The sequence below is a fragment of the Haliotis rufescens genome, unplaced genomic scaffold, assembly GCF_023055435.1.
Source record: "Haliotis rufescens isolate VD_foot unplaced genomic scaffold, xgHalRufe1.0.p SCAF_3, whole genome shotgun sequence".
Lineage (NCBI taxonomy): Eukaryota > Metazoa > Mollusca > Gastropoda > Lepetellida > Haliotidae > Haliotis > Haliotis rufescens.
This window is the reverse complement of record NW_025964001.1, coordinates 62,986,715-63,001,456: the sequence shown is the minus strand read 5'-3', so window position 1 is coordinate 63,001,456 and position 14,742 is coordinate 62,986,715. Positions and strand designations below refer to the sequence as shown.

The 14,742-nt window shown below is 39.6% G+C and overlaps 1 protein-coding gene across 2 annotated transcripts; it reads left to right on the top strand.

Annotated features, from left to right (window-relative positions):
* Positions 1-194: 194 nt before the first annotated feature.
* Positions 195-14,523, top strand: LOC124132366 (cardiolipin synthase (CMP-forming)-like). 2 transcript variants are annotated; one of them, XM_046496253.2, is made up of 7 exons: positions 195-705; positions 4,792-4,926; positions 5,398-5,527; positions 6,975-7,060; positions 9,190-9,258; positions 9,447-9,538; positions 11,099-14,523. In XM_046496253.2, exons 1-7 carry the CDS (start codon positions 202-204, stop codon positions 11,190-11,192), a joined length of 1,110 nt encoding a protein of 369 aa, XP_046352209.2. In that variant the 5' UTR covers positions 195-201; the 3' UTR covers positions 11,193-14,523. The 2 variants fall into 2 exon arrangements, with proteins under 2 accessions (XP_046352209.2, XP_046352208.2); XM_046496252.2 differs by having other exon boundaries at positions 4,789-4,926.
* The last annotated feature ends 219 nt before the right edge of the window (positions 14,524-14,742 follow it).

Sequence of the window (14,742 nt, the reverse complement as noted above, 5' to 3'; positions counted from 1 at the left end):
TCGTGACCCCGGCTGTTAATCTCTAAACAGACTAAGATAATCGGATCAGCTGCAGTAATGATAAGACAACATTTATTTGCAGTAACAGCTATGTGTAATCTTTTAATAACTATTTTAGGATATAGAGGGAGGTATTATGACCAAATATAACAATATCTGTGGAATTTTGGTCCTTAATTAATTTTAAAGATTACTTTCAAAATGGCTGCGCCCTTGAGGCGTGTATTTGCCAAACATGCCGCTGATTTTCGTGATTTTATGTGTGACATGCCCTTGTCATCTGTGTTACCTTTTTGTAGTCGATGCTCTGAAAGGATGTACTCATCAATAATTCTGAAAAGATGTGGTGTTCCCAATATGAGTACACTTACTGGACGTTCGAACTTCAAACTCGTCACAAACTGTCGAAATGCGAGTTTATTTCACGTTGACCGTGGTCCCTACTCACACGCAAAACAAAAGTATGGAAATAAACAGAACAATGTCTCGGTCTCCAACAATATCATGCAGGCAGCTAATGTCAGTGTTCAGAGAAACTTTGCATCACTTATATGTCGGAGAAATGAGACAACTGTGTCTGTGATATCGACCATTCTTCACAAACAGTCCGGCACCGATTGTAGAAGATTAAAAGTTGATGTTTTATGTAAAAACATAAACAGTGGTGCTGGGAAACAACTGAAAGAAGCAACAACCTCGTCCCCGGTATATTCATAGCTCAAATACAAAGCATGTACAAACCCCCCAAAATGATATATAAGCCTACTGCCCCTTTTATTGTACAATCACTAGTAACATATGCATGGTTCATTCAAAGGGGTGCAGGCTAAAACGGCACCCCAGCAAAACGTCACCGATTTCTCTGGCGAAAACGTCTACTATGTGTCGGGCGAAAACGGCACCTCTATTTTTAATAAGGATAAGAACGATTTTTGTAGTAATATATATATATGGTTTATTTACATGGTCACAGTTATCACAGCATGTTGTTGTTTTCTGACATTCTTCTCTCATGCAACACATCGAAAGGCCATTGTGAATAATTGTGATCTGACAGCACCATGTTAGGCCTCTTAAATACAGTTTCAGTTTAAATTGAGTAAAGGTACTTAAAACTTGAAAGCGTATAGTGTTTTCACATTAAGTTAACTGCGCCTCCCAATCAGTCGGCGAGTAAATTGGATTAGATGTTTAATTTCTTACTTGTTTTATTTCACAATTTCACAATTATTTGTGTTTGTAAGAGACGACTTGAGTTTAATTTCTATTATTTTTCTTCAAAGCATGTCATGTTTTCACAATAAGTTGTGTTGCGTATAAGCTAAGTTGGATTATAGTTGGAATAGAGGCTAATTTCTAATGTACACTTGTTTTAGCATGTCACAATTATTGGTGTTTGCAAGTTACCATATAAGTTTAATAGCACTAATTTGACCAAGGTAAAAGAAAAAATAAGGTGCCTTTTTCGCCAGGCCACAGTAGCCGTTTTCGCTCGAGTCGAGGTGCCGTTTTCGCCAATCGGTGACGTTTTCGCCCGGTGACGTTTTGCCGAGGTGCCGTTTTCGCTATAACCCATTCAGAGGGCCAAGGGGAGATATGGTTTCTCAGAGTTGATTTCCCTTATGTCATGGATGTCTTTGATATAGATATATATATATTGATATATAATGATATATATATATATGATGTCAAATCTTGGATATATATATTCAGGGTTAGAACTAAACTCAAAAGTTTTACTTGCCTGGATAAACATGGTAAAGAAGAAATGCCCTGCTAAACGTTAAAACAATGGGGAAATTTGTACTTAAGTACTGTCGGAAATGCTAGAAAAATGCCTTTTGCCTGTTAAAAAAGGATAGAATTTTTCACAGACCTTTGTCATTGAAATATTGAGTAACTACCGATCGACCTATCTGTGGTTTGAAGTATTTCAGTCACAAGGAGTCCTATCGATAAGTTTACAGGAGATAAATTCAAACGAAGTTCACATTTATTCAAAGTCTAATGATAGCAGTCTCAAACATACGCATATGCGTTATAAAGATGCTAATGTAGTCTTCCTAAAAATCTAATCCACACACAAAAATCATTGGGAGAAAATTCTAGATGTGCATCTTCTTAAATGACAAGGGGCGGTCGGGTAGCCTAGTGGTTAAAGCATTCGCTCGTCACGGCGAAGACCCGGGTTCGATTTCCGACATGAGTACAATGTGTGAAGCCCATTTCAAGTGTCCCCTGCGTGATATTGCTCGAATATTGTTAAAAGCAGCATAAACATGGTAAAACCAAACTCACTCACTCTTAAATGACAAAATAACTCTGCGTTTGTTTTGTCAACACTGCTCCCATGATGCATGTTACATTACACTTGCATAGCCATAGCCATGGTACACGACATGGAGTCTGTACTAGGAAATGTATACAAGTTCTTTACACTTGAGAGAAATAGAGAGAAACCATTAATTTAGATAGGGTGAATTACCAAACTGCCCAAGCTATGGGGTTTTCAATTCACACCATCAAGTCTATGGTATGATAAATAAAACAAAACAGGTATAGGGGTGGTCTCAAAAATGAAATCGGGACGTAAAAAGATATTCGACAGCCTTGATACAGGGTGATTAGGCGTATAGTGTACAAGTTTTATGAGCAGAAGGTAACCACGACTTGTAGAATTTGGGAGGAAATTAAAGATACAATTAATGTTTCCCCAAGAGATGGGATTTCAATACTCTGAGCGTGGCGATGATCATCAAAATATTCCATCCTATCAATGAGGTGACATTATCTCCGGACCATTCATAACTATCACAGTCAGGTACCCATGGTACCATCAGGTAAAGGTAATCGTGTCATTCTTTTGCACGCCGCAACCCATGGTATGGGGCTTATTGATGGATGTGTGCTAGTTTTCAAGGTGAAAAAGAAAACTGGTGATTTTCATAAGGAAATTATAGGAGGTGATGTGTTCATAGACTGGTTGGAACTTCAGCTATTGCCCATTTTTAACAACGTCAGTGTCACTGTCATGGATAACGCCAGTTAATATAACGTCCCGGAATCAGATACTGTCGCGCCGACCATGAGTAGTCTGAAGGCGACCATACAGGTATATATGACTGTCGACTTCAGACCATCTGAAACGAAAGTTCAACTCATGGAGAAAATTTGACTGAATAAGAAACCAGTAAAGTACGAACCACATGTGCTGGCGGCACAACATGGTTACGTTGTCTTACATACGCCAGTCAGACATTGTGAGCTCAACCCTGTCGTGTCTATATTGGCTACGTGTAAAGGGTTGGTGGCAAGACATAACACGACATTCAAAGGTACAGATTCATATACGTCATCAGTGGAGGTAAATGCTACCTCAAGAAACCATCTGTAGAACAACAAATACTTCTTGATTCCAAAACCACAACCTTTCAATACTCATCCCGTTCCATAGCTTTTAACTATTCCATCATGATTGCAAGCAAATATAATGCAGTATATGTCCTAAATTGCTTCCCCATCAACGCATGTCAATTAACTACAATAACAGCAATATTTTGAGACCACCCCCAACTCAGTGACATTTTCACCTGTGAGAATGCACGGGACGGTGTGAGGTCATCACCTCGGGACAGGTGTCAGGTAATTACCTCAGGTTATAGCCATTTCATAATTGCATGACAACACACAAATATTTTCTAAGTTTATCAATTTACCTGTAAAACTACATTTTAAGGGTAATCACAATGTCAGTCAGGACAGGCTAGATAAGAGCAATTTGCGTTATTTTGATATATGTTCCTTTTACAGTCCTATGACTGGTATTTATTAAATGAAACCAGAAAAGTATTTTTCTAGCATTTCCGACAGTACTTTAGCCCGCAGGAATTTGTACAAGACCTCTAGTGTTAACTTCTAACCCTGGGTGGGCATCTTTCAAAAGACCCTGCTTTAACACATATGCACAGATGTTGATTGATCTAAGTTGTCATATGCACTACCAGATTACCTGTCCACTAAAGTTTGGTTTGTATACATTGGTTGGCTTGTTCTAACGAGAATACGTTAATATCATTTAGTCAGTATTAACAGTTCATGTGTGCTTGGGGGGCACACATAGCCCAGTCGTCTAAGGCGCCGCGATTCGCTTTGCAGAGTTGCGTCCCTTGGGAACTCCAGAAACCAATAATTGTGGGTTCGAATGCCTGTTCGCCCAGATTATGTTTGTAGATTTGTCAGCACCATACCCGTGCTCGTTGGTTTCACCGAAGTGGTAAACGTCTGAGATCTGCATCACTTCGGGCTTTCCTCCCACATTAAGATGACACGCCGTGATATAACTGGAATACTGTTAAAAGAGCCGTTAAACCCAACACACTCACTCATGTGTGCTTGTCGTAAGAGGCTACTTACGGGATTGGGTGGTCAGGCTCGCTGACTTGGTTGATACATGTCATCAATCCCAATTGCATGAATCAATGCTCATGATGTCAATCACTGGATTGTCTGGTCCAGACTTGATTATTTACAGACTGCTGTCATATAGCTGGAATATTGCTGAGTGCAGCATTAAACAACAGACAAGCAAAACAAACATGTTTTATTGATAGTTTATGATACTTATTATAATGACTTGATTTCATGCTGTACAAATCAAATTATTTTCTTCAAACCAATAACCATGATAATGTTATTTAGTTGTGTGAAACTAACCTTTTTGTCAGTTAAAAAGAATATTGCTGTACACAGTATTTCATTATGTTATAAATATCGGAGAAATGTTTTCAGAAGGAGAACATTTACACAATTCCAAACTTGCTGACAGTGGGACGTATGTTATCGGCGCCATTTCTTGGATACATGGTGATGAGTGAGAACTTTGAGTGGGCACTAGGACTCTTTGCCTTTGCTGGTGTCAGTGATTTGGTAAGTTGCCTGGAAGTCTTTAAGAACCATTTTAAGTAACCAAAGACATACATGCATCCATATGCGTCTTTGAATTAACAAAGACAAGAAAGAGAAGGACAAATTCAGCTTGAAAAAGGATGTATCTTGGTGTTTGCAAAATCAAGTTTTTGGTGAACAGTAAAATAAGAAAAAGAAGTGGACCAAAAGAATCGCTTCTCATTGGCCTCTGAAACAAACAAATTACCCCCCTTTTCTGAGCTTTGCTGCAATATGGCTCCACTGGACATGGCGATTTTATTTTTGACTAGTGGCACAAATGTTCCAGTTGCCTAAAGCTGTGCAGAGTTGTGTCCCTTAGATGTTCCAGAATCCAAAAAAAATGTTGATTCAAATACAATATTGACCCTGTATATGCCATTTTTCTTCTTTTCCTTTTAAACCATTATCGATTTTATTGTACCCCTCCACTCTGGTTTTAATCTTTTTCAGTTGGATGGTTACATTGCCAGAAACTTCAAGAATCAAAACTCCATCCTGGGTTCTGCCTTAGATCCCATGGCCGACAAAATACTTGTCAGTGTCCTGGTTCTAACACTGACGTCGGTCAACCTTATACCTTGTAAATACCAACTGTATTCTCCAATGCTTGTATTCATTTCAAACAGGGGGCACAGGTGGCCCAGTTGTCTAAGGCGCTGCGATTCGCTGTGCAGAGTTGCGTCCCTTGGGCACGCCCGAAACCTATGATTGTGGGTTTGAATCCCGGTTCGCCCCGATTATGTTTCTAGGTTTGTCAGCACCAGGCCCGGGCTCGTGGGTTTCACCGAAGTGGTAAACATCTGAGACCTGCATCATTTCGGGCTTTCCTCCCATATTAAGCTGACACGCCGGGATATAACTGGAATAATGTTAAAAGCAGCGTTAAACCCAACTCACTCACTCACTCATTTCAAACAGGGTCTAAAATGGTCTCTGCTCAACTTTTACTTGTGTCAAGTTCAAGTGCCTCAAATGTAATAAAAATATATAGGTTCTGGCAGTGTTTGAAATATGTGTCTGGTTCGTAGCCTTGTGGTTAAAGCGTTCGCTCGTCACGCCGAAGACCCGGTTTCGATTCCCGACATGGGTACAATGTGTGAAGCCCATTTCTGGTGTCCCCTGCCGTGATATTGCTGGAATATTGCGAAAAGCGGCATAAAACTATATTCACTCACACACTCACTCCTTATGGCCTGCAGTAAGTTTATGTGTCGACTTATTTGTCACAATTTGCTGCATATATTTTACTAGGCCTGAACATTTTAGTCAGGGTCTGCAGCTTCTAAAGGCTGTGGGTCCTGATGGTAGCCATGCAATATTTTTTAATTCCAACCACTGTGTTCTGATATAATAATGACATTTAGTTTCTGAAACTTGGTTGCAAGAGATATGTCATCTTCCTGAGGCAAGGGAGTTAACTGACTGTAAAAGTCCAGGAACCACCCTTGCTGAACTAGGCTTGATCTTAGCAATCTTATTTCGAGTTATGTCCCTTCTATGCCCCCCCTCCCCCCACTGACAACCACCTCCCAATGTGCATCGGATCACTTTAGCACCTTTATAAAAAACACGAAAAAGATTTGGAAAATATCTGTCGACGCCCAGATGAAGGTAAAATGCTGCAATCCTGCAATTGAACAAATTCGTCACAGCAGTTGCCATGTCCATGGGATTTGATTGGACTATGCATAGACTCGTTAGTACAGCCAAAATATTACTCCATAATTCCAGCCTAGTTCGTCAAGGGTGGAAACTGGACTTTTGAAGTCAGTTAACTCCCTTGCCTCAGGAAGATGGAGATATGTATGTATACCATGGTATACATGAGTTGCCCCTTAATATCCATGTCAGTGAATGTTATATTCTACTCAAAAGAAGTTGAAGAACACCCGCTTTTTTAAAATGGCTATAGTTAATCTCTCATGTAATCTCTCATGTGTAATGACGAATTAACTATAGTCATATGAAAAAATTGTGTTGTTTGACTTTTTTTTGTTAGTACTTATATGATCATGATGATGTTTCAGTGCCTCTAACAGCATTAATAGTAGGGCGGGACGTGGCTCTCATTGCTGCAGCCTTCTACCTTAGATACATCACACTGCCTCCTCCGGTGAGTAGTTACATCCTTATTATGTTCATGCTGGTTATAAAAGCTGATGACAATAGGGGTCAGACTGATGTTCACACTGTCATCCACTTGCTTTGACTCTGTTTGTTACATGGTAGCTTTAAGATTTCTGACCAGATGTGAGAAATCCTATCTACTTACTCTAGTTTTACCTTTCAATGATGATTTTGCAATGATTTTTCCTCTGCAGAGTTGTGCCCCTTAAACATGCCAGGATCTGCTTGTTATGGTTTCAAGTCTCAGATTCACCCTATTCTAGATCCTTCGCCTGTAAACACCAATCCAATAACTTTGTGTTTTCATCCCATAAGAAGATCTCACTCTGTGTTTTGTTTGTTTGTTGTTTAACGCCGCACTCAGCGATATTCAAACTAAATGACAGCGGGCTGTAAATAATCGAGTCTGGACCAGACAATCCAGTGATTGACATCATGAGCATCACATCACATCCATGCAATTTGAATACGATGACATGCATCAACCAAGTCAGCGAGCTTCACAACCCAATCCCATTAGTCGCCTCTTACGAAAAGCATAGACGCCTTTTACGGCAAGCATGGGTTGCTGAAGATCTGTTCTACCCCGGATCTTCATGGGTCTCTCACACTGTGATGTAACAGACATCTTTTTAAGTGGCTTTATGGTAAATTCACTCACCATACTTGCTGAATATCTTGTTAACATGAATATTACCTCAGTTGTGTAATGGATAGAGTGTCTGCTTAGAGAGTGGAAAGTTGATGGTTTGATCCCCAGTCGCGTTAAAAGTGGTACTTGTTGTTGCCCTGCCTGCTCTTGGCATTATGGGAATAAAACAACAATTGGTCAAACTGGAGTCAATATTGTGTCATGAGTGGGGTATCCTTGTTAAACTACGACATGGCATTTCAGTGGGGTAGCACTATGAAACTGGCATAAGTCCGGACTTCTTCAAACACAGGAGCACACATATGTAAACACAAATGCCCGAGAGCAGGGAAATAATGATAACATAGGGAAACTATTTAAAATTTATTAAATCAAGTTGCCTGAATATGAATTACCATGTTTCACTGTATATTATATCTACAATGGATAGAATTGTCATTAAACCGCCCGCATGTTATCAAAAATGAGCGGGCCACTTGATAATGCCCTCATATTGCTTGACGACAGGCCATTATCACGCCCGTTGTTAGGTGACGTCATAGGGTAGGGTTAGGTGACGTCATGTTCTATAGTGACGCCATCTGGTTTGTTCTATGACGTTTTTTATATTTGTAAAAGTGGGTCAGTGACATCTGTTATGTGTTGATTTCAGTAAATGTTTCAAAACCAATATTGTTGTATATTTTTATTGATAACAAATTCTATCCATTGTAGCTATAAAAATGGTAATGCTATTTTTTGGGGCATTATCATTTGCAGAAGCCCTCTGTCTTTTCAACTACCTTCCTTTGTCGGGGAGTTAATGGAAGACTTTGAGCTTCTGCAAGTGATAATGCCCTGAAAAATAGCGTTACCTTTATATTATACACGTTAAAAAACAAAATGGAGCACCATATTGTTTTTGGACAATGTTTCTTGTAAATCTGTGTCATGCATAGTCAGTTTGTCGACTGGTTCCTTTTGCTTTTACGGGATTCATATCATTTATATAGTTTCCATTTCCATGGCAACAAGTTTGACTTTGACTCTGTTCATCGTGGTGTGTTTGTCCGAACCATATCTTGAAAACTAGGCATTCTTTCATGAAACTGTGCACACACAAAGACCAGGTTGTCGACTGGTGCCTTTTGTTATTTAAGGATTTTTACAATTTGTATATTATCCATTTCCATGGCAACAAGTTTGACTTTACATAGAAATGGAAGTTTTACCTGTCATAGGAAATGCTAAGTTCCGAATCCCAATTCCATGGTATACACACAGATTAGACAGAAATCTCTCATCAAGCTGGACTTAAATAACAGTCAGATGATTTGATTTGGGCGGGGGGGATTTGTCATCTTCTGGTGATGCTTGTTCTCTGCTGCAGTTTGTTTGAATGTTTGATTTTAGATTTTTTGTTAGTGGTAGAATTCTTGATCTTTTTTGCTTTTAATTTTAGTTTTCTATCTCTTTTTTTCCAGAAAACATTATCAAGATATTTTGATGTGACACTAGTCTCAGCAAAGTTGGAACCATTTTTGATTAGCAAGGTAGGGAACTTCAGTAAACATTTTCAAACTTCTGTTGGATATTTTACAAGGATTAGGATGTGTTCATGCATGTAATGAAAGGAAGCGAGCCAGAATCTTTCACCTGAGGAAGAAAGTAGCAAGTACAAACTAGAAGGACCCATTTCTAATCCTTCATTTCTAATCCGTCTTTCTGTTTTATTTTCCAGTGGAACACAGCATTTCAGCTCTCTCTCGTGGCCTTCACCCTGGCTGCGCCTGTCTTCAACTATGTTGATCATCCCCTGCTGCAGGGACTATGGTAAGTCAAGTTGGATTTCCAGGGACAATAGTTGCTCATCCTCGATTATCCAGCATCTTCATTCTGTTATAATATATTACGATACTCTGGAACAGTTTAACGCTATCTTTGTTTCAGAAGTGACATCATTAGCCCCACTGTCTTATCACTAAGTTAGAACTCAAGATCTCTCACCCATGAACTTGAAATCAATAACCAATCACTATGCCTCATCTGATTTGTTTGTTTTATTTGTTGTTTAATGCCACACTGAGCAATATTCCAGCTGTATGATGGCGGTCTGTAAGTAATCGAGTCTGGACCAGGCAATTCAGTGATTGACGTAATGAGCATCGATCCACACAATTGGGATCGATGACATGCATCAACAAAGTCAGCAAGTCTGACCACCCAATCCTGTTAGTTGCCTCTTACGACAAGCATAGACGCCTTTTATGGAAAGCATGGGTTTCTGAAGACCTATTCTACCCTGGATCTTCACGGCTGCCTCATCTGAATGTGAACTGAGGCCGTGACTTCAAATATAGACCTATGCCAAACTCGGCTCATCCATCTGAACGTGTTGTTTGGCATAGGTCTATATTTGGTATAGGTCAACATTTAGCTGGAAAAGATGTTTTCCTAAGTACTAAGAATCGGGGAAGGAAGTCATTTTGTTACAAGACGTTATGGATATATTTTTTAGACGACACACAAAAGTCTAATCTAATACTGCTGATGTCACCTCTGGTTCAAAAGTGAAAGAATAATAATTTGATTGGACACTATTTTTGACATTGTGTCCTTCGAACTGGACTTGAAACAAAGGATGATGGCGAATGGGTCCAGGGTGTTTATTGTAATAGAATGGAGATGTAATACCCTGGACGATCGAGGATGATCCTTATTAAAGGAGCAGTGTTGGAGGGGATAGAGGTTGTGATCATGGCGGAGACTATTACTAGTCAGACAGACTACTTGAAGGATTGTACTTCTGGTTGTGTGACATGATTGAAATATTGCTGTCTGTATCATGCCCCAATTGACCCGGGGGGCACTGGTGGCCCAGTCGTCTAAGGTGCCACAATTCAGTGTGCAGAGTTGTGTCCCTTGGGCACGCCAGAAACGTATATTTGTGGGCTCGAATCCCGGTTCGCCCTGATTATGTTTCTAGGTTTGTCAGCACCATACCCTTGCTCGTGGGTTTCACTGAAGTGGTTAACGTCTGAGACCTGCATCACTTCGGGCTTTCCTCCCACATTAAGCGAACACGCCGAGATATAACTGCAATACTGTTAAAAGCAGCTTTAAACATAACAGACACAATTGACCCCTTCAACACTCACAATCTCCACTGCGACAATATATCATTTTTAAAAATAAATATTTTAATTGCTCCTGAGGTTGAAATTTTGCATTTTAATGGTGCTAAATATATTGAGTTTGTTGTTACATTTAGAATTGTATTTGGAAATATTTTCTTCAGCACAATCCTGAAACAATCCTTGCCACCCCCAAACCTAAATTTGAGGCATCATTGTGACATATCCATGAAATGAATCAAAGTTGTTTGTGTCACAGGTATCTAACGGGGTCCACAACGTTCATCTCGGGTGTGCTGTATGTGGTCTACTGGAGAGACAGTGTCAAGATACTGAATCAGGGCAAGAAGTGAGGTGCATCGTGGGTACAGTTGGTCATGTGGTATCCTGGAGAATATGGTGACGTGAACCATACCGTTGTGTGATTCTGATAGCATAGAGATGACATGGTGTCATACTCACAACCGTGAGGACATCCTGATGACATTTTAAGTCAAAGTCATTTCGCAGAAACAGTGATATAGATTTTTACTGATGACATGATTTCATACCTATGATAACCTAATTAGCACCACACAACTATTAATGCTTATAACTGCCCCCATATTCGTGACCAATTCATGTTATTCCGAGACAAGCCGAATAGCGACTCGTGGCTATTTTTGTGACTGGGTTCCATTTAAGTGCAAACGGGCATAGTGAAGAGAATTGTCAACTCAGTGCGTAATGATTCACATATATTTTCCCTTGTCATGTATATTCGAGATGCTGTTGAAGACACATCAAGAATTACGGTATTTATACAGTATGACTTAACACATTTTACTGTATCTCGGGTGCATTTTAGATGCAAGAGAGGTGTAAAATCGTAATTTATAACATTTCTAACATTCGTCGATAGGGGGGCGAGTCTTCTTGCAGGTTACGAGTAGTGACGAATCTGCCCCCGACTATTTTTAGAGTACAGCGCTATGGGAGTGCAGAATGTAAGATTGTGCGAATGGTAATGATAACACAAAATCTACATAAGTTTATCTCCAATTTAAGCAGCACAGTCCAAGAGAGGATCCAGATTATCATCCATTTAGCTTCTGATTTGGTTAAAAACTCAAGAGTGCCAATAACATTGATTTCTGAATGTGTCATTGACGTACATGGTTCTACAGTTCGTCTGATGGCATTAAGGCACCATGTGGATCGTGATGCCATGATGGCGCCATGTTCCATGGTTCTTCAGTTCGTCTGATGGCATTAAGGCACCATGTGGATCGTGATGCATGGATGGCGCCATGTTCGATGGTTCTACAGTTCGTCTGATGGCATTAAGACACCTTGTGGATCGTGATCCATGGGTGGCGCCATGTTCCATGGTTCTACAGTTCGTCTGATGGCATTAAGACACCTTGTGGATCGTGATGCATGGGTGGCGCCATGTTCCATGGTTCTACAGTTGGTCTGATGGCATTAAGGCAGCATGTGGATCTTGATGCCATGATGGCGCCATGTTCCATGGTTCTACAGTTGGTCTGATGGCATTAAGGCAGCATGTGGATCGTGATGCCATGATGGCGCCATGTTCATAACTGTATTGTTTGTGGCAGTCAGGATTGACAAGATCAGCCATATTTGTTGAGGACAATTACTCTGTTTACATGGACATGTTGACAGATTATCGAGAGGTGTGCGTGCTTGTTGATGGGAAGACTTGTATACAAAATTATAATGAATGACAGGTAGCTATTGTTTTAATGAAGCTTTCATTCTCATTGCAGGTAGGAAATAAATATTATTTATTAGAGATGTGGAATTTGACAGATGTATGTTTTTTTGATACTCCACACAAGTTGTGTTTCAACACTGAGAACTATTTTCTAAGAAGTGCTGCATTATACACTACAGCAGAAAAATGTTCTTATTGTTTTAAGACAATTATTATGTTTAGATTATTGCATTTATGGGTTCCATTTATATCCCAGCAAACCTTGTTTCTCTGTTTGGCTGCTCTTTGTGCATCTTGCATCTTGCATCTTGCATCGTGCATCTTTTCATACCAAAACTTATTTTGTTTGCTTAAAGTTTTTATGTTTCGAAAATTGTCTTGCAGTTGTTTTTGTTATGTTAGAATTTTTTAAACACGTATGTTCTTTTACCGGTGTAGCCTCAACACCGGTCTGACCTCCGTCCTGCCAACAATATTTTGGGTTTTCTGAAAAGATATTAATGGATATTTGCCTAATTTGTTTATGAGGGCATGGTGGATCTTTATTAGGTCGAGTTGTGTCCCTTACCCTCAAAGAAACCAACAGCTTGTGAGTAAATCCTAAATCAGAACCAAATCTTCCTGCTGTTCCTGCTTGTGGGTTTCGTTGTGCAGAGTTATTTCCCTTACTTGTGCCAGGATCCAAATATTGTGTTGCTAATATTCCAGATTTTACAGCACTATAAATGTCCCCTTGAGTTTTACTGAATGGTAAAAGCCTACAACCTGCATAACTTTATGCTTTACTCAACAGTCCAACTGACTCTGCTTGATGTCATATAATTGACATACTGTTCAACCAGGGGCGGTCGGGTAGCCAAGTGGTTAAAGCGTTCGCTTGTCAAACCGAAGACCCGGGTTCGATTCCCAACATGGGTACAATGTGTGAAGCCCATTTCTGGTGTCCCCCGCAGTGATATTGCTGGAATATTGCTAAAAGCAGCATAAAACCATACTGACTCACTGTTCAACCCTCTCAAACTGCTGTTAAGTAATTTAGACAATTATTGGTGGATTAACATTGGCAAAATTTAATGCTAAGACATGTCGTTACATATGCAAAGGTTACATCTGGTTTCTGGTTTCCAAATAAGAACAAATCTAGATGGTACCGTATTACCGTATTCGACGTAATAAGCGCCCTGATCTATTAAGCGCCCATGGTGATATTTGCTAACATATTGGCAAGTGAACAATCCCAATAAGCGCCCCTTTCATTTCATCAGTGTATACAAAACTTACTTATTCAAGTATAAAATGCACTCGTGAGTTCATAATGGGCAATTAAATTCTGGATAAATATACATGTATCACAGAAACATAGATATTTAAGTTAATACATGCAAGCATTATCATTTATATCTAAAGTGGTAAAAAAATTAGAGCGTTCGTTTTCTGCGTTCGCCAAACCACAAACTTAACGATCTTTCAATTCTGTTTTTTTTTGTTCACCAAAAATATATTTCAATAACCCCCCCCTTTTTCTTATTTTGAGAGTGCCCTGGGCACTTATTACGTCAAATACGGTAAGTCGATTTTTCTAGCAAGCCAAAATGTTAAGGTGAAAGGTCAAATCACAATTTCTGCATAAACTGCTTTTAGAGAGTTTAGGAATTGTCAAGCATAGTTAAATCTGTCCATTTCATGTGGGTCCGAGGAGACATGATGGCTTCCCACAAAAGGAGCACAAATCTGACATTTATATTTTGTATGTCTTTTTTTGTAAGATGAAGACTGAAGCTGTATGATGATATTAGCATCATACTGTTGTTGCAGTAGTTAATCGGAGTGGTGTGATTGCGATAGTTGCATATTATGTTATGAACATGCTTCTCAAAGCTGAGGTATTCTGTGACTATAAAATATTCTTATTCTGCAATGGTGCTTCATAATGGTGATCCTATTAAAATAACAATCAAACACAATTTTTGTTCTTCCTTTCTACAGGTCAGGTATAAATAGGATTCTTGGTTTGGTTGGTTTGTTGTTTTACGCCGCACTCAGCAATATTCCAGCTATATGACGGCGGTCTGTAAATAATCGAGTCGGGACCAGACAATCCAGTGATTCACATCATGAGCATCGATCCACGCCATTGGGATCGATGACATGCATCAACCAAGTCAGCGAGCCTGACCACCCGA

Coding starts and splice junctions, on each gene's coding strand:
- LOC124132366 (XM_046496252.2), top strand. CDS start 202: ATGGCTGCGCCCTTGAGGCGTGTATTTGCCAAACATGCCGCTGATTTT. Junction 706..4,788: donor AAGCAACAACCTCGTCCCCG/GTATATTCATAG, acceptor AAATGTTTTCAG/AAGGAGAACATTTACACAAT. Junction 9,539..11,098: donor CCCCTGCTGCAGGGACTATG/GTAAGTCAAGTT, acceptor TTTGTGTCACAG/GTATCTAACGGGGTCCACAA.